Source organism: Cervus canadensis, chromosome 7, assembly GCF_019320065.1.
Source record: "Cervus canadensis isolate Bull #8, Minnesota chromosome 7, ASM1932006v1, whole genome shotgun sequence".
Classification (NCBI taxonomy): Eukaryota; Metazoa; Chordata; class Mammalia; order Artiodactyla; family Cervidae; genus Cervus; species Cervus canadensis.
Window position 1 is genome coordinate 48,057,318 of NC_057392.1, and position 24,439 is coordinate 48,081,756.

Here is a 24,439-nt window from a genome sequence, read left to right on the forward strand (position 1 = left end):
CTACTATCTCTATACTCCAGGTAGAATTCTACTATCAGAGTTGGTATTTCCAAAGTAGTTTAAGAGGATTATCTACTTTATATTCTTTATATTCTAGTTTAACACAAAGGCATTTCACTGCTGAATATAAGCAATTTCATTCTTTAGAGATGAAGAAAAAAATATATATTTAAATACATGTAAGTAAATACATGAATGTATTTTATACATATATATATATATATTTGACCACTTCAAAATACAACTATCATTAGGCATGAGGCCAAATGTTTAAAACGTGCATAGATAAGGTTAGGCCAATTCACGTTGGTCCAAGGTGGAAATGTCTTGGTGTGAATATTTAGACCTGCTGCTTGGGAGGAACTGTCATAAGATAAAAGCTTGTAGATAATGATACCATATGCCTCTGTCTGCCTGGGAAGTTCCCCTTTTCTATCAAAAGTACTCCAAGTTTGATCAGTGAGTGATACATTCATCCTAGTTGTAAGGAAATTTAATAGTTTTTCTCCTCTTCTCTCCCTGCCTCACCTCCTCAAGGCGAAGGGTAAATAAGAGAAGCATCAGTTGGAGGATCAGTATAACACTGAAGTGTGACATATGTTTCACAAAACATTTAAGAGAATTCAGATGGATTAAAAATATATAACAATAAAGAGTCAGGCAGTATTAAGTGCTATGAAAAAAAATGTTTAAAAAGATAAAAGGACAGTGATGTTTAGAGTGAAGGAGTGCCTGCTACCTTAGATAAGAGTCTAGAAAGATCCTCTGAGAAGGTAACAGATGAGCAGAAATCTGAAGGAAGTGAGGAAATAAACTATGAGAATATCTGAGGAAAGAATATTCCAGGCAGAGGAAAGAGTAACATTAAGGTTCTGAGAGAGCCACACGCTTGATATATTTGAGGAATAGGAACAAGGCCAATACAGCAAAGAAAGTGAAGGAGCAATAGGAAATGGGATTACAGACACTGCCAGGGACTAGATAATAAACGGCCTTTTGAACTACGGTAGTGAAGGACTTAGGATTTTATTATATGTCGGACTGAAAGCCATGGAAGCGATAAAAACAAGATAATGACATGAACTGACCTTCTGTAAGGATTCCTCTGGCTTCTGGGTAAAGAACAGACTGGTGAGAGTGAAGAATGGAGATAGGGAGTCCAAATAGATTATCTACTGCTATAGTTCAGGCAACAAATTAAATAATTTTAATCAGTCATTATAGAGTAGTGGGAAGTGGTTAGATCATATATTCTAAACACAGAGCCAACAGAATTTGCTATTAAATTGTGTGAGCAAAAGAAAAAGGCACAGAAGATGATTTCAAGGGTTTTTTATCTTCAGCATCTCAGTGACTAAATGAGGATGGGGGAAAATAATAATATGAGAAACTCTATTTTTGACATGTTAACTTTCAGATACTTAATCCAAGTGGAGATACGGATTAGGAAAGCTAGATATACAAGCCTAGTGAACAGGGATTAGCTCTGAACTGAAGACATGAATAATGATGTTAATTAAAGGCACCTGGATAAGATCAACTGAAATATGAGTATAAAAAGAAAGAAGTTCAATGACTGATGCCCTGAGTTACTCTGTTAGTAGTTAAGAGGAGGAGGAGGATACTGCAAAGGAAATTGAGGTTGGGAGACTAAGGAGAATGGTGCTCAAGAGTTAAATGGGAAAAGAATTTAAAGGAGGGAGTGAGTAGTCAATGTGTAAAAAGCTGTGGAAGGGTCAAGTAAAATGAAGACTGAGAACTGATCCCTAGATTTGACAGTCTATACTCCAAGAGGGTTTTTTGGCTGGTTGTTTTAATGAGAGGTATTATGCTGAGTATGTATAATGATAGGAATACTCCAGTACAGAGGGAAAGACAGATAATGCAATGAGGAGGGAATTTCAGAATCTCTGAAAAGTCAAAATGAAGATTTAGTACAAAAGTGATGGGTGAGATTTAAGAACACAATCGGATTATTTAACAGGATGGGAGACAGAATAAGACCATCAGTTGAGAATGAGCGCCAGGAAACAGGTATTGGAAATTGAACATGCAGCTTTGGAGCCAATGTGGAGGAGGCAGAGTTGCGATTAACCAAAGTTGGATCTTACCATTGAAGTGACAGAGGAGCAAGCAAGTTAAGATTATGAAAGGTACTGTTTAAAGTTATGGACCAAGGAATCTGAGCAAGGCAAGGAGGGAAGTGGGAACACGAAAGACATGATAGATAGTAAAAAGCTGGGCTGGAGGTCTTTAGAGTGTAAAAGAGAAATTGTTATAGAGGAAAGGAGCCGAAAAGAAAGGAAGTGCTAGTCACTTTGAAATGCATTGCAACTCAATGATAATGAGGTCTTTTTTAAAAAATATTTTTATTTATTTGGTTGCACTAAGTCTTAGTTGTAGCACGTGGGATCTATTCTCTGACCAAGGATCAAACCCAGGCCCCCAGCATTGGGAGCATGGTCTTAGCCACCAGACCACCAGGGAAGTCCCTAATGAGGTCTTAATATAACCATTTAAGCAGGTCACTCAAGTGAAAGAAAAAAATAAGACTCCTAGAGATAAGGATAATCAAAGAACTGAGAGGTCAAGATTTTGGAAGTATCACATCAAGATACTGAAATCTCAAAGAATGATTACATGAATAGTGGACAAAGAAAAGATAGTAAACCTTGGTTTAAATCATCAGTGCAAATTGTGGTTCAAATCATCAGCGAGTGGATGTATATGACTAGATGCATAAGACGTATATGACTAGACATGAGGGGAATAGAAAACACTATCAGTCTGATGACAGGTACATTTTTCAAAGACAGAAGTTACAATCATCCATAAATAATAATAAGCAAGGAAGACATCAACTCCATTTGTTGGTCCCAAGGTAAACAGGATGTGATAGATAAAAATTCCACTTTTTGTGAGGGCTACGGAAAAAACAGTATTCTTGGGGGAATGCCAGATTTCTATGAGGGAAAAAAGATGAGATAAACCAGCACAGAAGAGCTTGAGGATAAAGGAAGTTTTGGTGATCATGAACTGGGAGTTCCAAAGAGCAGAGTGAAAGAAATTGGGAGGTCATAGATAAACGGGAGTTTAGAACAGATCAGAGATAAACCAGAGTCAAACAGAGATAAGGAAATAAGTGACAGTGATCTGGAAGGCTTGGATTTTTTGCAGCAATTAAGATGAAAGGAATGCGAAGTATAAAATTAGTCCCGATGGCAAGCTTGGTAAAAGGTGGTGTGTGCATGCTAGTTGGTTCAATTTGTCTGACTCCTTGTGACCCCATGGACCACAACCTACCAAGCTCCTCACTCAGTCCATGGGATTTTCCAGGCAAGAATACTGGAGTGGGTTGTCATTTCCTTCTCCAAAGGATTGATCTTCCCAACACAGGGATCAAACCTGCATTTCCTGTGGCTCCTGCATTGGCAGGGGCATTCTTTATCACTGAGCCACCTGGGAATCCCAGTAAAAGGTGGATAATCAGTTAAATTTTAATTGTCTAGTTGTGACTGATTTAGCATTTGCAGAAGTGAGGGTTGGGAAGGAAGGCTAAATCGGAACTGGTGGGATTACCAAGAATTTGAAGTGCTCATTGGGGCTCTTCCCTTAAATTCTGCAACTGAGGATTTTAAAGTGTATAGCTTGCACTTACAGAACTTAATACATTATTTACTGAATGTCTGAATGAACTGCACTATCCTAGGTACTGTAATTCCTAATTATCTAATTTGAATTTGAAGACTATTAAAACTAAGCAATAAAAAATAAAATAAAACAAAATAATAAAAATAATAGCTGCCAGGCACTGTACTAAATATGTTACATGCATTTAACTGTTTAATCAATTAACTCAATGAAGTTGATGTTATTGTCTTCATTTTGGGTGTCCCCAAATAGGGGAGCATATCCAATGCTCCTAAAACTTAAATCTTCTCTACTCCAGAATATACCTGTTTAGGACAAATAGTATGCTTTTATACAAGTTATCCTATTTTTCTGGTATCTGAACACTGGGCATCTAACTGAACAGTGGTTTCTTGTATTTTAATTTAGGACGGGGTTTTTTCCCTGTAAAAAGCAGATTATTCAATTCATGTGGCTAATATTCACTCCTGTTAAAATTTTATTGTTCTGCTTCAATTATGGTAAATCATTATGTCTGTTTCGTTCACTCCTAGGAAGAGAATTTTGCTGTCTTCAGCTTAATTTGGCATGTCAATTGTCTGGGGGAGGTAGGAAATTCTTTTTGAACATTTCTAATGATCCACATTAGGGATTCTGAAGTAATTCAAAATATGGGAACAGTTGCTAAATATACACTTGAAGTGATCTACCACATTACAGCTGTTCAAAGCTCACACGGCTACAAGTTTCATTAATAAACACTGACATCACCAAGTAGATAAAAGCTTTTACTTAGGAAATAATCAAGTAGCAAAGTCTAGAAGTACTATGCCAGAATTCTTTAAAGCCTTGCTGAATATAAAAACTGGTCCCGGATTGGAACAGAGTTGCATACACTAAATAGGACAGGGCAAATAGACATCAAAGGATTGTAAATACAAAAACAGAAAGAAGGCTGCGATGAGGAACTGAGGAGGGTTCGACAATGAGTATTCCACATTTTCTATAGTGACTAAACAAAATTAAGAACATAAGTAGTAATGGAGCTCAAAATAGAAAAACTTACACCAAAGTAAAATAATGCACAAGAAACTCAGCTTAACATTAAAAAAAAATTCACAATGTAAATTTTTGGGATACAGCCAAATGACAGACATTAGTGACAATTTACAAACTGTATGGTTATCATCACTGGGTAAAGATTCAAAGGGCTGAGGAAATGATGGGGGGTTTGTGTAGCTTGAAGAAAATCTGAAGTGAAGAGGAGAAGAAAAGGGACGTGAGAAAGAGATGGGCTACAGTGAAGAATCAAAGGCATTTATGATGGCAATAGAGTGAATCCAATAAATATAGATACCCAAGAGGTTTCAGATTAGGTGTCATATTTTGGAAGGCCTTGAGATAACAAGGTGTTAAGTGAGAGAAATGAAAACTAATTAATCAGTCAATTCCATAAACATTTACTGAGCACCAACTTCATGGCAAGCCCCATCTGAGAAGCTGAGGCAGAGTCTTGCAGAAGTCTATAATCACTTGGCTTTCCTAACACTTAAAAATTATTTATGATTTTTCTACTAAGTTCCACATGTTATAGTAGAATCTGACACAAAATCATAGTTGTAAACACAAATATCTTAAACAGATGAGCAATTTAAGTGAATTTGTAAGTTTTCTATTTATAGAGGACATTTGGTGGGATATTAGATCAGAGTAATTACTTTCAAATTAGTAAAACTGCATTTAATAACAACTCTCCAGAATGCTAAAAGTCCCATACATCATAGTTATAAGGAATTAGAATCAAAGTTGATCTTCCTATCAAATCTTAGAAAAGAATATTTCTGACAATAGTGAAACAGGAGACCTGGTAATCATTGCTGCTATCTATAATGATAGAACAAAACACTATCGTACATGTATATTCATAGGTATATAGCATATGCTCAGTAAATTACAAAATTTCATTAATCCACTTTGTATTTAACAATATAAAAATCCCCTGGTGCTAAAAAATAAAACTTCTAGACATGAGTCAGTAAATGAAACATAAAAGTGTACCATAGGATTAACTAACATCTAAATAGGCCTCACATTCATTCTCAGTACTATTACATTTCATCTTGTAAAATGAATTTCAGTGAGTTACGACAAAAGACTTTGATATACAAAATATCCAACTCATCAGTGAGGAAAACAACACAGAACGAAAAATGATATGTTGGTACTCCAGAGCTGGAGAAATAAAAGCTAAAACTCTGACCTAAAGTCTACATTTACAGATACGAAATACAAAGGTAATGAAAAAGACAAAATAAGTAACAGAAAGAGGGCTGACAGAAATAAAAATAAATCATTTGTCAGTATATATTAAGTGATATGAACCAAATGGGAGGAAGATAAAATTTTAAATGGCTTTGTAGGATCAACTGCAAATAGAGTTTTCATTAAAATCCTATTTTAGTGCAATGCCATAGTAACTTTATGGCCCAACTCCTAGGTAACTATAATGTAATTGTGTGGTTTCAATAGCTTTATATGTAAACTATTTGGTTTTTTTTTATGTCCTTTATAAGATGAATTATATATCAATGGTTGTGTCTGTGCATATACACATATAGTAGTGTGTATTTGAAGTTTTTAGCATAACTTTCTCATTGACAATGGAAATATCACTTAATATTAATCCACAATGAATAACAATGCCAAGCTTTAGCCCCTGTGTCCCTTTTTGGTATACGTAATTGCAGTTAAAATTAAGTTAGTTACATTCTTGGGGCAGAAGTCAATCTAAGGGTTAAATGAATCACTGCCTCTTAAGTTTTGATTATAAGTAACTTCACTGCCTACTTATAAACTATTAAGGACTCTCCCTACCCAAGGAATTTCATCTCTCTCAAAAATGTAAGGAAAACAAGTACAATATTTTTACTTAAGAAATTTAAGATTATTTTAAAATAAAAATTATTGAAAGACAATTCTAAAACCAAAACCAAGAAGCTTTGCCAGTTACTTATACTTACTGTGCTGCTTCTAATTCTTTTTTTAAAAGATGGTTTTCAATTAAAGGAATTTTTTTTTTTAAAGGCCCTAAGGTATGTGTCTACATTTTAATTTAAGTATGATTGATGTCAAAGGACGACAGCATTCTCATCTTGTTTTTAAATTAGACTAATTGTTATGCTTTCATTTTTACTAGAGGTGAATGAATGTCTACTAAAAACATGTTTTAAAATAAAAATATTCCCCAAATCCTCCTTTAATACCAAATAATAGGTATTTCACTCAAATTATTAACTTTATATTTTCCTTACATTTTTAATACTCCTCAAAAAGTTGTTTTATATCATCTTTTTAAAATTTGGAGGCTTTTAGTGTTTGCTCAGCTCCTTGACCTGTCAACTGAATATATGATAAAATATTATCATCATGTAATTATGCAAGTTTACTGCTCTCAAATTAACCCTAGGTAATATATTTACAGAAATGGAAGGATTCATTAAATCCCTTGAATAAGCCATACTATAAGATATTAGCATGTATAATAATAGCCAACTGTATTCAATTTAATCTATTTTCAAAACACTAGAAAATAAAAATACTTCAAATTATCTTGCTTATTCACTGTAACAATCTCCCTGAGGTTATTTAATGACATATAAAAACTAAACAAACGGATACTTTCTTTTGTCAGACATCATACTTTACAGCATTTAACACAGTCTGAAAATAAGGAGACAAGCATTATTTTTTTGGAGACAAGCATTATTAACGCTTATTTTAATTTATGTATGAATGGCTTTATATTTTTAGAGAAGTCATTCAACAGAATCTGAGACTGTTTTGTTTGGCATTACATAAGAGCAAAAGGGAAAATATTTTTCTTTCCCCTTTTGTGCTAAAGACCTGCATAGATGGACTGAAAACACACATTTCTGCGCACCCAGGGTTTCAGTGCATAAGATTATGTTTTAATAACAAGAAATCTATACTAATACATTTCTGCAAAGCAACACGAACCAAAATATACTGAAAATAATTTCAACAAGTGGTATGTTACCTGGGTGGAGCTGGTGGCTACCGAGATGCAGTCAATAAAGCTGTGTCTTCGAGTGAAAAATGCAACTATCTGCTGCCAGCGTGAAGGTTCTGGCTCAGCTTGCAGTTCATCTGATGAGCCCTTTTTTGCCCAGTGTTTCTGCTTTGGGCCTACTGAGCCATGGCTAGAGCTAGTATTGCCTCCTCGACTGGCGCGAGAGTATAGAAGTGTGTTGTTCCCGAAAATGTAATTCATCTCTGCAGCCCTGCAGGTGGTTGCCAAGCAGTCTTACTTCTCTACCAGCTGCTGAGTGGTGAATGATCGGTAAAAACTGCAGCTAGAATTACAGCAGCATCACTTGTAGATCAGGGAAAATAAAAACCTTGAGAAAGGATGCTCATTTTCTCTGTAATTTCTTCCCATGAAAGAGCTTGCATCTTTCCTCTGTACCTGTTGTTAGCTGTATGATGGCTGAGTTTATATTTGTAGGCAAAAAAGATGGCATAAGGTGGATTTCTTTCTCATGATTATTTTTTCACCAGCGTCTGCAGGAACCAAAAGCTGTTCTTTTGTTAGCTGATAACTAGACGGACTGAAATCCAGGAAGTGAGCTCGATTAGCAGGTAAAGAAGGATGTTATAAACACTGGACTACCAAGACCCTTTGGGGCTGCCTGATTTAATGCACTGGGTGGAGAAACCCTGGATTACCAAGTTCAATCATAGTCTGAAGTAAAATCCAATGGCATCTTCACTGCTTAAATAAATTATAAATATGAACTGAATTTAAAAATACAAGAAGATTCTCTCTGCCGACACTTCTAATTGTTTAAAACAATTTTACTAAAGGAGTCTTTTTCATTCAGATTAAATTTCTACATCGGGAAGGCACTTACATTAAATAGCACTAAGGTTTTAAAAGGTACCATCTACATTAAACTCTGAGGATCTAACAATACAGAGAAATCCATTTGGAATGTAACCTGATCATTTTATGTAATATATTGGTCTTAAGTGCTTTGATTAATTGAGTTTGATGACAGAAACAGAAAAATTAGCAAAATAAGTATTTGGCTTCTGGTACTTCTGTGATAAAAAAGCGTTGTTATCAGCATCATCCCTCTCGTATATGTTATAAACATTAAGGTTATCAAGTTATGAATTTGTAAAAATACAAAAAGAAAGGTTAAATTTTTTATTTTATAGCCAATAAAACATATTTTTTGTAATACTACATAAATAATACTCTGGTTCACAAAATAACTGTTTGTTAAACAGATACTTTCTAACATCTAATATCTAGGTCTGTATTTCTCCACACAGCAGTCCACCTCAGGATCACCTAGGGTACTTGTTTAAAAAAAAAAATGCAGACTGGTATACTCTCCCTATCAGAATTTTTAGGAGTAAGGGGGATCTGAGAATTTTCATTTTTAAATAGCCCCCTAAATAAGCACCCTCAAGTTTGAGAACTACAAATTCCTAAATCTGTCCTCTTAATACTTTGCTACATTAGTATATAACACAATATACTGCCATCATAAACAATATGTGAATAAAAATGCTACTTCAAAATTTACTAGTTGAGTAATTTTAAAGTTGATATAACCGTATCATAATTCCCAACCTCATGGGATGAATATTTTTTTTCAGATGCAGCTCTACAAAATCCTGCTTACTTTTGCTTACCAGCACCAACTAAATGCAGCCTACTGGAATGCAGAACTGGCAAACAACAACTTCTAGGTCTACTACAAATCCTGATTTGGCAAGAAAAGATGCAAACACTGTCTCTATGATTCCACCTCTAAGATACAAACACATGCCCCAAAAGGGTTGACAGTCATGTGGGACTACTGGAAGTAAGATGCTTTGTGACAGATCATAGCAAAATTTGCTTGTTCCCAAGGACTCCACAAACAATTGCTGGCAGTTTTATGGCCATACACAGACTGGTCTTACCTATTTGGGGGTAGGGGAATAGAGCAAACACTAAGGGTAGACAAAGAACTAAGAATACTCTCTAAAAAAACAACAACAACAACAAAAAACCTAAAAAGTCTTACCATGGACCAGGTACTGATCAATGTGGTTTATACAAATGCTCTAGTAACTGGCTGTGTGCTCAGACAAGTGAGACTCTTTCTGACCACATGAACTATAGCCTGCCAGGCTCCTCTTCTCCATGGAATTTTTCAGGCAAGAATACTGGAGTGGGTTGCCATTTTCCTTCTCCAGGGGATCTTCCCAATCTCCAGGGATCAAACTTGTGTTTCTTGTGTCTCCTGCACTGGCAGTCAGACTCTTTACCACTATCGTCCCCTGGAAGCCCAATTAGTGTGGTTTATACAAATGCTCTAGTAACTGGTTTGGCTCCTAAATGTGTGTCTTGACCCATATATGATGGAAAACTAGGGTGGAAACCTAGATTTTATATAGATTCTGTTACCCTGGATTGGTAAAGATGAGGACATTGAAAACAAATGTTGAATGCAAATATCCTGCCCAGGTTGAAAACAGTATCAACACAGTCATTCATATACAATAATTTCTTATGCCAGAGAGCCAAAGGGCTTGGGAACAATTAAAAGCTGACAGAATACTCCATCCCATACACAGGATGAGAAATACTTCTCAATATATAAATTTCCTATGCAAATCCAATGACATAAAAATCTTTGAGTTTTGAGACAGGTTTCTTTATGAAAATGTCCCATTACCTAGCTACAGAAATTTAGCACCAGCTCATCGATTGCCCATAGTCAACATCCTCACACAAAACCGTGTATGTACCTAATTCACAATTGGTTTCATACAATCTGATTGGGAAGCAGAGGGCACTAAGTCCTCACTGATCTCTGCTTTAAAATAACCCTACCCATGTGGCAAAGCCAAATGATACTCTATTCCATTAAAACAAAATTTTAATTATAGAACTTGAAAAGTCTATTTAAAATAGCATATTTTTAAAAATACCACACAATGTTTAAATCACCAAAGAGAACACTATTAAGATTTTACTATGATATATGAAGAATTAACATTTTTGCAGTCAAATTCTCTAACACTGAGCTATACTCCACACCTAATACTCTTTTTTTCTGTACAGCTTAATCTTTCTTTTTCAAAGAATGATAATAGTATCTACAGCAGAACTCTAAACGAGAGGAGGAGGCTTCCCAGGTGGTGTAATGGTAAAGAATCCACCTGCCAACACAGGAAAGTTCAACCTCTGGGTTGGGAAAATCCCCTGGAGGAGCAAATGGCAACCCACTCCAGTATTCCTGCATGGAAAATTCCATGGACAGAGGAGCCTAGAGGGCTAGTCCATAGGGTTGCAAACAGTTGGAGACCACTGAGTGTGCACATGCGCGTGAGGGCACACACACACATACACAATAGCAGAAAGCATAATTAACAAAGTATATCCATTTAGTAGATTTTTACATGCTTTAAATATGATCATGAAAAATTTATGACTGTGAGAAATGTTTATTTTATAACATTAAATGGAAGTAAAGACAGTTCAAAAATTTATACAGGGTAGGCCCTCAATTACTTGTATACATTTCAAAACTTGCAAATAAACACAGAAGACTTTAAGATATAGTAACAAAGGCAATGATTAAATAATCTTGGTGAAAATTTTTAAAAGGTTGAAGGATAAGAGGAAAAACAATACTGAACCTCTAAAATACTAGAAAAAAAAATTACTAAGTAACCACAAAGTCAACAATACTATAAATGCAACACAACATTTTCCTTACCTTTTTATCTTTATAATATGGCTTACTAAATTTTAAAACATGCTAAGTTAAGAAAAGATTAAACTAAGAAGTTTGATAACAGATTTGTTCATTTATACACAAATTCCTTCTGTATGAGCGCCATCTAGTGGTCATATTGTATGCAAACTGTGTGTTCAATTTAGTACACCAGAGTCATCCAAGAAAGATAAAATTCAACAATATTTTAAGATGCTCTGGAGTTGTGAAAACAAAGTTGATTTCAAAAAGTACTCAGTATGTACTCAAAGTGGGAAAGATTCTATTCCTTTAGCCTTTAGTTCAACAGGCACATGTTTGCTTATATCCATTCTTCTGCTACCCTGTTTCTCATTATATTAAAAAAGCTACCGACTGCTGCTGGTGATTTCATTTGATAGTATTAGTACTACTGGATTAAATGCTTCCAGGCTAGAAGATATACTTATTTAAAATAATTATCTGTTCACATACCCTGTTCTGTCTTCAATTTCAAGTCCCTCAACTACATTTACTTTGCATATAAAAAAAATTTTCCTTGTCACTGTAGACAAAATCAAAGCATGAACTCTTTTATTTATCCAATGACCATTGTAACATCTTATACTAAGCCATCTCACCCTTGTCACGCCATCTAGATTTAAGTCTATTTTGAAAAAGGCTGAGATTTTACTTGTTCGATTTAAAGTTCTGGCCATTTTCCCTAATTCTTAGATCATCTTCAGTTTAAAGAATCTTAAACACTGTTCTTATCATATATATGACTATATTTAGAACTGTTTAAAATCTAACCTTACTTTAAAGATTCTCATATACCACAAAAATCTACCCACTATGTCCATACCCTTCAGGTTAGGATTTTTCAACATTATGTTGCCGACTTCTTTCTTGAAACTATTTAGCACTGGCAAGAAACTTCCCTTTTAGAGTCCTAAATCACAATTACTTTTTAAAAATAATCACCTTTTTTTTTGGCCACACCAAATGGCATCTTAGTTCCCCAAGCAGGGATTAAACCCATGCCACCTGCAATGGAAGCACAGTCTAAACCACCGGACTGCCAGGGAAGTCCAAATCATACTTTTATGTTTTATGCTAATAAATGAATTAAGTAACTTTCAATCACTATCTTACTTCATTCATTACTTTACTGAAGAGAATCAGCATTAGCACTACAACACCGTGATAGATTATTTCACAGCATGTTTCATGGTGGCAAAACCTTCATAGGGCCACTCATCAGCTCAGGATCAAGGTCCTTCTTACCTTGTCCTCATTTCTTAAGAACCATCCTAAACATGAGCTACAGTTCATGAACTTCCCTGCATTTTTACAGTTTCCTCAGACAATCATCCTCCCACTGTACTTATTTTCTCCAGTAACTGTCTTCTCTGAATTGGCATCTTGTACACATCCTTCAGCACTTGTCCAAATGTCAACTTTCTTTTTTGGAATACTTCAAGAATTTAATTTCTCTCTTTTTCATGTTACATCATACCATGTTATAATATCTCTCCATAAGAAATACCAATCATTGAAGTTTAACAAACTTACCAGCACAGATGTTTAATAAATGCTAAATGCATGTTATTTAATAAACAAAACTAATATTCTAAGTTGATTTTTAAAGCAATCATCTATTAATCTTATTTTTCTATTAACATTCATTAAGAATTGTGAACAACAAAAGTAGTGCCTAATTTACATTCTACTCAGCAAATCGCTACTATTCAAAGGTAACTTTTCAAATTAAAAAAATAATAATTCATATACTGAGCTCTATGTATAGTACAGTGTTACTTGCTTCATTCCAACCACAATACTATAAAAGTTGAGAAGCTCTTTATATTAGCTTTATTTAAAAAAAAAAAAAAAAAAAGACTGCTAATCTGGTAATCTTACATTTATTTTAAATAAAATATACTTCATTATTAAGCTTTCTAAAACATTTGCAGCTATTTGTAAAATTTTTAAAAAATTAAAACTTGCCTTATGTCAAAACAAGGCTGTTTTTTAAAAATTTGGCTTTCTAACACAAAGTAACCTTAACCATTTTGCTATTATACTACCCCAGTTCTATGCTTCCTCCTCAAATTTTAATCTATGCATAAGACAGGAGAAGCAGGAAGAAATACCCCAAATGATGCAGTTTTAATAATTCTCAAATTACAAATGTATCAGAAAATAGTCTCTCAAAAATGCAGTCTATCAAAATTTCTGACCCAGAAATTTGACTTCTAGAAAACCATTCTAAGAAAACAACCTAAACATACTTTAGATGCCCCAAGATGATTCACTGCAGCCTTCTTTATGAAACCTAGTAAAAATGGAAATAACAAATAGTGAACACCAAAAGTGTTCATCAAATCAAAGTACAAATATACTATGTAATATTATGTATCAGGTTTTTAAAAAAAAATTTAACATGAGAAAACGTGTAAAACAAGTTTATAATAGGAAAAAAAAACTGTCATTAAAAACAGTAAGATGTAAAGTATGACTCAGAAACAGGTGAAAGAGAAGTTAGATAATTTCTTCTGCTGGTAAAGAAAATCCTTATCAATTCCCAGATATAAATCAAGAGAGCCAGCAAGAAAAATGGAGAATACAATGATGATATCAAATTTCCCTACCTAACTGCACCAGAAGTTTATCTATAACTATTTCAGAGACTGATTCTGTTAATATCTTATACAAGAAAACAAAATGAGAAACAGCAAGATAATGGCATATAAGGACTGATAGATTCAGACTGATAGATGAGACCAGCTGAATTATTACCACAGTACACTAAGACGCTTTGAGACTAGTACTTTCTTGATTTTAACCAAAATTTGTCAAAGATTTGCATACAAATACTCAAACTGCCACTTAACTATGGCAATAGTATAACCAGCAAACTATAAGATGTAAGCCAATTTCAGAAAAGACAAAATATAAAAAAGGCGTGGTTTATAACTAAAAGTAAAGGAAATTTTAAGCTCCATAGCATACTTTTTTAAATAAACCTCTGTCAAACTTTTCACACTGTTCATGGTGTTCTCAAGGCAAGAATACTGAAGTGGTTTGCCATTCCCTTCTCCAGTGGACCACATTTTGTCAGAACTCTCCACCATGACCTGTCCATCTTGGGTGGCCCTATACACAGCATGGCTCATAGTTTCATTGAGTTGGACAAGGCTATGGCCCATGTGATCAGTTTGGTTAGTTTTGTGGTTGTGATTGTGGTTTTCATTCTGTCTACCCTCTGATGAGTAAGGATAAGAGGCTTACGGAAGCTTCCTGATGGGAGATACTGACTGTGGGGGAAACTGGATCTTGTTCTGATTACTTTGCTGACGAAAGTTTGTCTAGTCAAAGCTATGGTTTTTCCAGTAGTCGTATGAATGTGACAAGTGGGCCATAAAGAAAGCTGAGTGCCAAAGAATTAATGCTTTTAAAACTGTGGTGTTGGACTCTTGAGAGTCCCTTGGACTACAAGGAGATCCAACAGTCAATCCTAAAAGGAAATCAGTCCTGACTATTCATTGGAAGGACTGACGCTGAAGCTTTGATACTTTGGCAACCTGATGTGAAGAACTGACTCTTTGGAAAAGACCCTGATGTTGGGAAAGATTGAAGGCAGGAGGAGAAGGGGACGACAGAGGATGAAATGGTTGGATGGCATCACCGATTCGATGGACATGAGTTTTAGCAAGCTCCGGAAGTTGGTGATGGACAGGGAGGCTTGGTGTGCTGCAGTCCATGGGGTCGCAGAGTCGGACACGACTGAACAACTGAACTGAACTGAACTGTCAAACTTGTCTTTAAAAAGCCCGGGAAGGGGGGAAATGCGATGAGAGATATAACCCTTTATCGTTTAATAATTAACTGCAAAGGACAAAAGCATTTTTAAAGCAGACACCAAAAGAATAAGGCAAAACTGATTTAGTTCTCTTATGGTAAGAAAGTCAGGAGAAAGGAGTCAAATTAAGGAAGCAAGTGAGAGAAAATCTTTAAACAGTAATAACATTTTCTCTTTCAACAACTGGAAATACTTAGTCTCACTGCAGAGTGAGGATTAAATTAAGAGATGTCAGAAATTTACTTTAAAATACTTCAAGACAGACAGTAAAGATGTGTATGGTGGTTCAATTAATCTAGGTTCTAAGGTAGTGCTTCTCAATAGTGGCTATCTACCAGAAATACCTAGAGAACTGTCATAACTCTCCAAAGCCAGACTCTATCCCAGAACAATTAAATCATAATCTCTGAGATATAAATTTTAAAACTTTTTTAAGTGATTTCAATGTTCAGCCACAGCCAAGAACCATTACTTTATGGACAGTCAATTGTCCTAATCAAGAATTCACATTCCTAGACTGGTCAGCTAACATTTAAGTATAAAGTAAATCGCTACTGTAGGAATTTTGTTATCTTTAACACCAAAAGCTCCCCAAATATAATGAATGAAGTGGGCTTTCACTACTGAAACTCATTACACTTCATTTATAGGGATTGGCTGAATTAAAGACACAATCCACTCATGTACAAGGGAAAGAAAAGTCTCTGAAGAGGCTTAAAGCCTTAGGGATGGCACCTTAGGTTTAATCCCCAAGATGTCTAGAAATTCTATGTAACAAAATCTTGGTCTCTGGAATATTGTTTTATTTGCTGAGAGTGAGCATTTTATGCAACAACAGAAAGTTGAGGCTTCATCATATTTAAAGAGGCTAAGGACTTCCCTGGAGGTCCAGTGGCTAAGACTCTGCACTTCCATTGCAGGGGAACTGGGTTCAATCCCTGGTCAGAGAACTAGATCCCACATGCCACAACTAAGACCCAGCCCAGCCAAATAAATAAATAAAAAATTTTTAAAGAGGCTATATACAATACTTTATGCTACCTGGCTCATTATCTGTTTAAATGTCTGCTTATATGAGAATCTGCATATCTACAGAAGTAACTACCAAACACCTACAAAAAAACTGAGAGCCTTAGTGTGTGCAAACTGACTTTGGGCAACTTTTAACAATTATAATCACCAAAAACCCAAAATATTAGAAACAAGAATCATACATACCTGGGAGGGATTTTCAATTGAAGAAATAGGTTTTATTAATTCAGTCAAGAGAAAATAGGCATAGGCTGATAAGAACAGCATATAAAGCAAGAAGGAGTGCTTAGAATTCATGTTCTAAGATTCTTTTGTTGTTCAAAATGAGAGTAAATTTACTGTTTAAATTTCTGTCAGTGAAACATGTATATTAAAGCTTCTAAAACAATTTCAAGAATGACCATTAAGAGAAAAGAAACAGAACTTCCAAGCTAGTAAGAAGGAAAAATGAGATGAAAAAATAAAATTGAAAAGAAGACATGATAGGGACTTCCCAGATGGTGCAGTGGTAAGGAATTCACCTGCCAGTGAAAGAAACACAGGAGAAGTGGGTTCAATCCCTGGGTTGGGAAGATTGCCTGGAGTAGAAACTGGCAACCTACTCCAGTATTCTTGCCTGGAAAATTACATGGACAGAGGAGACTGGCTGACTACAGTCCATAAGGTGGCAAAGAGTCAGACACAACTGAGCATGCATGCAATGCAATTAAAATATTTTTAAACAACTCATGGGGCAAAGAAAAAATCATAATGGAAATAAAAAGCTTGAATGATGATAAACATTGCATATTAAACCTGTAGGTTACAGATAAAGTGCTATTTAAAGGGAAATTTACAAATTCAAATAGCATTAGAAAAAGCTGATAATGTAATAAGCAACCAAATTGAGAAGCTAGGGGGAAAAAAATCAAACAGAATAAACTCATGGAAAGTAGGAAAAATAAAATAATACTGGTAAGAGGAGAAAGGGGAAAAAATAGAAGGAAAACTGTTTCTGTCACTAATAACCAACTGATTTTTCTCCCCCTGTGTACTTTACTTTCATTTATCCTCCCAGGGGAAGATCAGACTGCCTCTGCCAAACACAGTCTTTGATTGATATGGAGGCTATCCACACATTTATATTTGTACATAAGCATGTGTGTGTGTGTGTGTATATATATATGTATATGTATATGAATGGGGGTGGGTGTGGCAGCACATGGGGGAGGAGCACAGGAGAAGATTTCTTTTAAAAGACATGTTCTTATTTACTTATTTAGGTATATAGTTGATCTACAATGTTGTATTAATTACTGCTGTACAACCAAGTGATTCAGTTATACATATATATACATTTTTTATATATACATTTTTAATACTCGTTCCATTATGGTTTATCATAGGATACTGAATATAGTTCTCTGTGCTATACAGTAGGACCTTTCTGTTTATCCATTCTATATAGAAAAGCTTTCATCTCCTAGTCCCAACCTTCCAATCCATCCCTCCTCCAACCCCCTTCCCTTGGCAACCACCAGTTTGTTTTCTAGTAAAAGACATGGTTCTCTGAAAGTGACCCTTCTTTGGCAAGAATAATCAAGGCGGGGGTGGGGAGAGGCATAAATAAACGATACTAGGAATGAAAAGGGGGCTACACCTAAATATGATGCAGACATTAAAAAAAATAGGATGTTGAGAATATTTCAAAGTAAATATGAAATGGACAAATACCCAGAAAAATTATTAACTAAAAATCTTAGTGATACTATATAATCATTAAATTTTTTAACCAGTAATATGAAATCATCCCTCAAAGAGAATTACAAAACCCACTTTAAGGTCTACTAGTAGGAAATGATTCTTATATAAAATATATACAACTAACAAAGGATTGCAAGGAGATCCAACCAGTCCATCCTAAAGGAGGTCAGTCCTGGGTGTTCACTGGAAGGACTGATGCTGAAGCTGAAACTCCAGTACTTTGGCCAACTCACGCGAAGAGGTGACTCACTGGAAAAGACCCTGATGCTGGGAGGGATTGGGGGCAGGAGGAGAATGGGACGACAGAGGATGAGATGGGTGGATGGCATCACTGACTCGATGGACATGGGTTTGAGTAGACTCCGGGAGTTAGTGATGGACCAGGGAGGCCTGGCGTGCTGAGATTCATGGGGTCGCAAAGAGTCGGACACGACTGAGCGACTGAACTGAACAAAGGATTAGAATCCAGAATATATAGTGAACTTGTACAAATCAGTAAAAAGAAAAATCCAATACAAAAATGAAAAAAATTCTTGAGAAGGTATGTCACAGAATAGGAAATCTAAATGATCAGTATTATCAAACAGTGCAATGTACACTAAAATCCCAGTAAGATGCTACTTCAAACCCAAAACAATGGCAAAAAAAGAGAAAATACTGAGACTATAGATCAATTTAAACTGTTACATACTGCTGTTGAAAATATAAATTATACAACCAGTTGGAAAAATAATCTGGTGTTATGTGTTATATATAACCTACAATTTTAACCACATTTTTAACACTACTAATAATCTGAAAATAGCAGCCATCAAAAATAAGGTAAATTATAGTATATTTATAAAACAGAAAACTCTAGGGCAGTGAAAATAATCAATTTTGAGAATATAATGTTGAGCAAAAAATGCAAGTTGAGATTACACATAGTATAATTCCAATTATATAAAACAAACACAGGCAAAGAAAGAATATATTGATTAGAAATCTAAACATGTGAAACCAGGACTGTGGTTATTCCTGAGGGAAGAAACAAGGTGATGCTGTCAGGTAAAGCCACATATTGGACTTCAAAGATACTGTTAAGCTCTTTTTCTGAACCTACTAATTAATTTTTTTACAAGTTTAAAAATATTTCATTGTGGGTATTTGAAATATAATACCTATTTCCTTCATGAGGACTCTAGGGCTTCAAGATCATATCAATGCATAAAATTTATTTATAAAATACAGTTTTAAAATATCTTTAGAATGCTAATAAATAACATGAAATTTCTTACAACTATAGAAACCAGAAACAACTAAGGTCAGAAAATCATACATGAAAGAACAGTTCCCTTTAAGCATGTGTGACATTAGTAACAAAAGTAACAAATAACTCATAGCAACAAAATTAAGTTATTATCTTACCTTTACTGGTGAAATATGAGAGTGAGAAACAAATCCATGGACATTTTCAATTTCTGACAGGTTCTTCTCTGAGACATGAACCAATTCTGGACCTATCACCTCATTAGTGATTTGTGGAGAGATGTGCTCTTGAGGAGGTGTATCTTCATCCTGATACCGGTATTTCTGTAAAACACAAAGTATTATTAAATATGAGAAAGCTCTGAAAAGCAACATGAATTCGATTCAAATCATGATTTTCATAACTACCCAAATAATAATATTTAGCTACATGAAAAGTGTATTTTATGGTTTAATACAGAAAGTCTGAGAGACATGGTTCTCCATTTTAAAGTCATGCCAATATTTTAATAAAGTTATCTGATTATTAAAAATAATTCAGAATCTGGGAAGATGGCAGCGTTAGAAACACCAGAAATCTGTCACCCCCACCTAAATAACAGCTGCACAGGCATAATCTGTCTGATATAATTCTGCAATCTTGAGTATGCCAAAGGCTTGCAACATCAGGGGAAGACTTGGATGTATATTGTGTTTAATTTGGATCAATTTTACCACCTCTGTTCAACGTGGTACTGGAAGATGTAGCCAGAACAATAAGGCAAGAAGAAGAAATAAAAGGTATCAAATTGGAAAGAAGAAGCTGATTTATCTCTGTCTTCTATCAATAAAGACTCAGCAAAAAAGCTGTCAGAACTACTGAATACAGCAAAGCAATGGGACACTGCTCTGTATCCTACAAAGTCGACACACAAAAATCAGCTGCATTTCTACACATAATCAGTTGTATTTCTATACACATACAATCTGAAAACTATGAAAACAATTCTATTTACAATAGCATAAAAAAAACCAGGAATGAACTCAACCAACAAGGTGAAAGACTTGGGCCATGAAAACTACAAAATATTGATGAACAAAATTAAAGACAACATAAATAAGTGGAAACACATCCTGTATTCATAGGTTGAAGATTTAATATTGGTAATATGTCAATACTACTTAAAGCAATACTGCAAATTTAATCCAATTCCTATCAAAACTCCAATGACATTTTTTTATAGAAATTTAAAAACCCATCCTAAAATTCATTTGGATCTAAAGGGATTCAAATAGCCAAAATAACCATGAAAAAAAAAGACCAAAGATGAAAGGCTCACTCTTTCTCATTTCAAAACTTACTACAAAGTTACAGTAATCAAAACAGTTTGTTATTGGCATGAAGACAGACATATGGACCAATGGAATGAAGCAGAATTCAGAAAAAGACCCTCACACACACAAATTATTTTTCACAGGGATGCCAAGACCATTCAGTAGGGAAAGACAATCTTTTCAACAAATGGTGCTGCAAAAATCACATAATGACACATAAAAGGATGAAGTTGGACCCTTACGAAATACTATATACAAAAATTAACTCAAGGTGGATCAAGGGCATAGATGTAAGACTTAAAAGAATAAAATAGAGGAAAAGCTTTAAGACATTGCATTTGGCTATTAGTTTTTGGCTATGACACCAAAGGCAGAAGCAACAAAAGAGAAAAACAGATGAATTTGATTTTATAAAACTGACAAATTTTTGTGCATCAAATGACTCTATCCAGAGAATGAAAAGAAATGGGAGAAAATATTTACAAATCATATATCTGTAAGGGATTAATGTCCAGAATATACAGAAAACTTCTAAAATTCAACAAAAACAAACAATTCAATTAAAAAATGGGCAAAGAACTCCAAAAAAGATATACAAAGAGGCAGTAAGCACATGAAAAGATGCTTAACATCGCTATCATTAGAGAAATGCAAATCAAAACTATGAAGTACCACCTGACAATCACTGGAATGGCTACTACTAAAAAAATAGCCAAGGTTCTACTATATAGCACAGAGAAATAGATGAAATATATTTAATATTCTATGACAAACCATAATGGAAAAGAGTGAAAAGAATATATATATGTACATGTATAAGAAGGGATGCATATTTGTAACTGAATCTCTTTGCTGTACAGCAGTAATTAACACAACATTGTAAGCCAACTGTAGTTCAGTAAAAGAATTATTTAAAAAAAAAACTGGTTAAAAAAAAAAGAAAACAAACATTGGTAAGGCTGTAGAGAAATCAGAACGCTTTGCCCTATTGGTAGAAATGTAAAACTGTACAGCCACCATAGAAAATAGTATGGTGGTTCCTAAAATATGATTACCATATGACCCAAGAATTCCAATTCTGAGCATATAACCAAAAGAACTGAAAGCATGGTCTTGAAGAGAGAGTTCTACACCAGTGTTCATACTAGCATTATTCACAGTAACTAAAACATGGAAGAAACCCAAGTATCTACCAATGGATGGATGGATAAGCTAGATGAGGTATATATACACAATGGAATATTATTCAGCTCTAACAAAAGAATTCTGTAATATGTTACAACATGGATGAACCTTGTAGACATTATGCTAGTGAAATAAACCAGTCACAAAAAGACAAATACTGTATGACTTCACTTACATGAGGTACTTAGAGTGGTCAAAATCATAAAGACAAAGTAGAACAGTGGTTGTCATGGACTGGTGTGAGGAGAGAATTCTGCGTTACTGTTCAACAGGCAGAGAATTTCAGTTTTACTAGATTAAAAGTTATGGGAATGGATGGTGGTGATGGTTGTTCAACAATGTAGATGCATATAATACCATTGAACTGCAAACTCAAAAATGGTTAAGGTGGTAAATTTCATCTTAGATGTATTTTTACCACAATAAAAAGTAAGTACAAATAAGACTTCAAAGCTAGGTGAAAAAGAAACCTGAACACTGATTTGTCAATTTTTTACCCAATGTTAGCTGAACACTGTATCTCTAAAGATATATTTAAGTGAAGTCAACACACAAAGCCAAAGTCAGCTAATTTAGTCTGGTCTTCTTATCCTAATAACTTGTACAAAAAAAAAAAAAAAACTCAGCCTTTTCAAATTCTAACTGAAAATTAGTTATTAGATAACTATACTTTTACTTATAAAAGAATCTTTGCCTCTCTCTCTCTCTCTCTCACGTGCAAACACCACATTCTATTTTTAAAAGATTAACATAATTTTAAGAAAACCAAATCTACTTCATACCATACACAGCAGTAAAAGAAATCATAATTATAGGAATGGGAAGAAAATAAAAGCACATGTTTCTCATCCCAGGCTGGGAATCTGTAAGCACATACACAAAACCAGAAGAAACTTAGCTACCCATCCCCAAATTAAACACACATATAAAGAAATCACAAACAAGGCACAAAAGAAAACAAATGTTTAAAACAACAAACAGGATTATTAGCTCTATAGGCTGGCTCTCATAAATCACTGGGGGAAGAATATGGGTCAACAAACATAATAAAGGGACACTCACAAAAGACATACAATTGGGTCTGTAAACTTATAGGAAAACATGCTCATCTTTTTAGGAAGTAAAAATTACAAAGCCAACATTCAGAGAAATGGGCTTCCTGATAGAGGTCTTTTCCTGGTGGACAATCTGGTAAAATATTTTAAAAGTCCTGAAAATATTTCTACTTCTCTAGTAATTATACTTCCAGGAAATAATCTTAGAAGAAACAGCACTAGTGAGGAATATAAATATTTGGGGTATTCTGACAAACATATATACTGTAAAATATATTTTAAAAAACTTAACTATGAATTTGACCACTGAAAGTTACTACACAACCTCCAGCATCACTTTTTAAACTATATCCTTTTGTGAAATGGTACAATTACACAGAAAACAAAAACCATCAACATCAACAAAAGAAATCAACATCACCCGTTTTATTTAACAGGATTTAAGAAATCTATTTTTACATGTAGACTTCAATTATTTTCAAAACCACTGAAAAGAATTTACTAACTTTATCCTGAGTAACATTAAAGTTAACACAGACATACTTACAAAACTTAACAGTTTATATGCTCAAATGAGTGAAAGCAAAATTTATGCATTTCTATACCTTAACAACAGATACACTATAAGGAAGGAAACTTGTTACTATATTTTCAGCTTTAAAGATACTCCACAACTTAGTTTAGGGAGTAGTTTAGGGAGAAATACATGCAGAAGGATATTCACTACAGATTAGTTTGAAACAAAGAAAATTTGGAAATAAGCTGCTTATCATTAATATATGTTTTTAAATTATGTTAGCAATAATATGAAAGGAAATGTTATGTAGAAGTTAAATTAGGTAAAAAGGTACCTCTTCTAAGGGGAAAAAAGGAAGACACAACTACTGAATGAGGAAAGCATGTTTCAAAGCTAACAGACACATTTTGAACATTTTAAAGCAAAACGATAGTATATCTATGTGTACGTATGTATAAACATTGTATGTACACACAATTATGTGTTTGCGAAGCATATCCATAAATGTCCATATGTATTAATAATTTGGAGGGGTCTGAAAAGATTTAAAACAAAAGAAGAAATCACTGAAATTCTCAAAAGGAAAGAAATCACTAAAAATTTTGTCTTCACTTTTCAAAAGACATAAAATTTTTAGTGATTTCTATCTTTCCTTTTCAGAATGAACCATTTCTTGTTTTATATCTTTCATACTCCCCCTGCTAAATTTTATGCATCTCCTAATACATAAGTTGCCCCTTGATCTCTTTTTTTTTTATTTTTATTTTTTTTTTAATTTTTTTTTTCTTTTTATTTTTTTGTCATACATTGATATGAATCAGCCATAGATTTACACGTATTCCCCATCCCGATCCCCCCTCCCACCTCCCTCTCCACCCGATTCCTCTGGGTCTTCCCAGTGCACCAGGCCCGAGCACTTGTCTCATGCATCCCACCTGGGCTGGTGATCTGTTTCACCATAGATAGTATACATGCTGTTCTTTTGAAATATCCCACCCTCACATTCTCCCACAGAGTTCAAAAGTCTGTTCTCTATTTCTGTGTCTCTTTTTCCGTTTTGCATATAGGGTTA

At 34.4% G+C, this 24,439-nt stretch overlaps 1 protein-coding gene across 12 annotated transcripts in view; it reads right to left on the reverse strand.

Annotated features, from left to right (window-relative positions):
• DLG1 (discs large MAGUK scaffold protein 1) overlaps positions 1-24,439 on the reverse strand; it is a 261,150-nt gene that overhangs the window by 151,648 nt on the left and 85,063 nt on the right. For 11 of the 12 annotated variants that reach the window (XM_043473294.1, XM_043473302.1, XM_043473301.1 and 8 more), the window contains exon 5: positions 19,456-19,620. In XM_043473294.1, the coding sequence (XP_043329229.1) occupies positions 19,456-19,620 (165 nt within the window). Of the gene's footprint in view, positions 1-7,687; positions 8,824-19,455; positions 19,621-24,439 lie in introns of those variants that run through there. The other variant, XM_043473303.1, reaches the window with a different exon arrangement.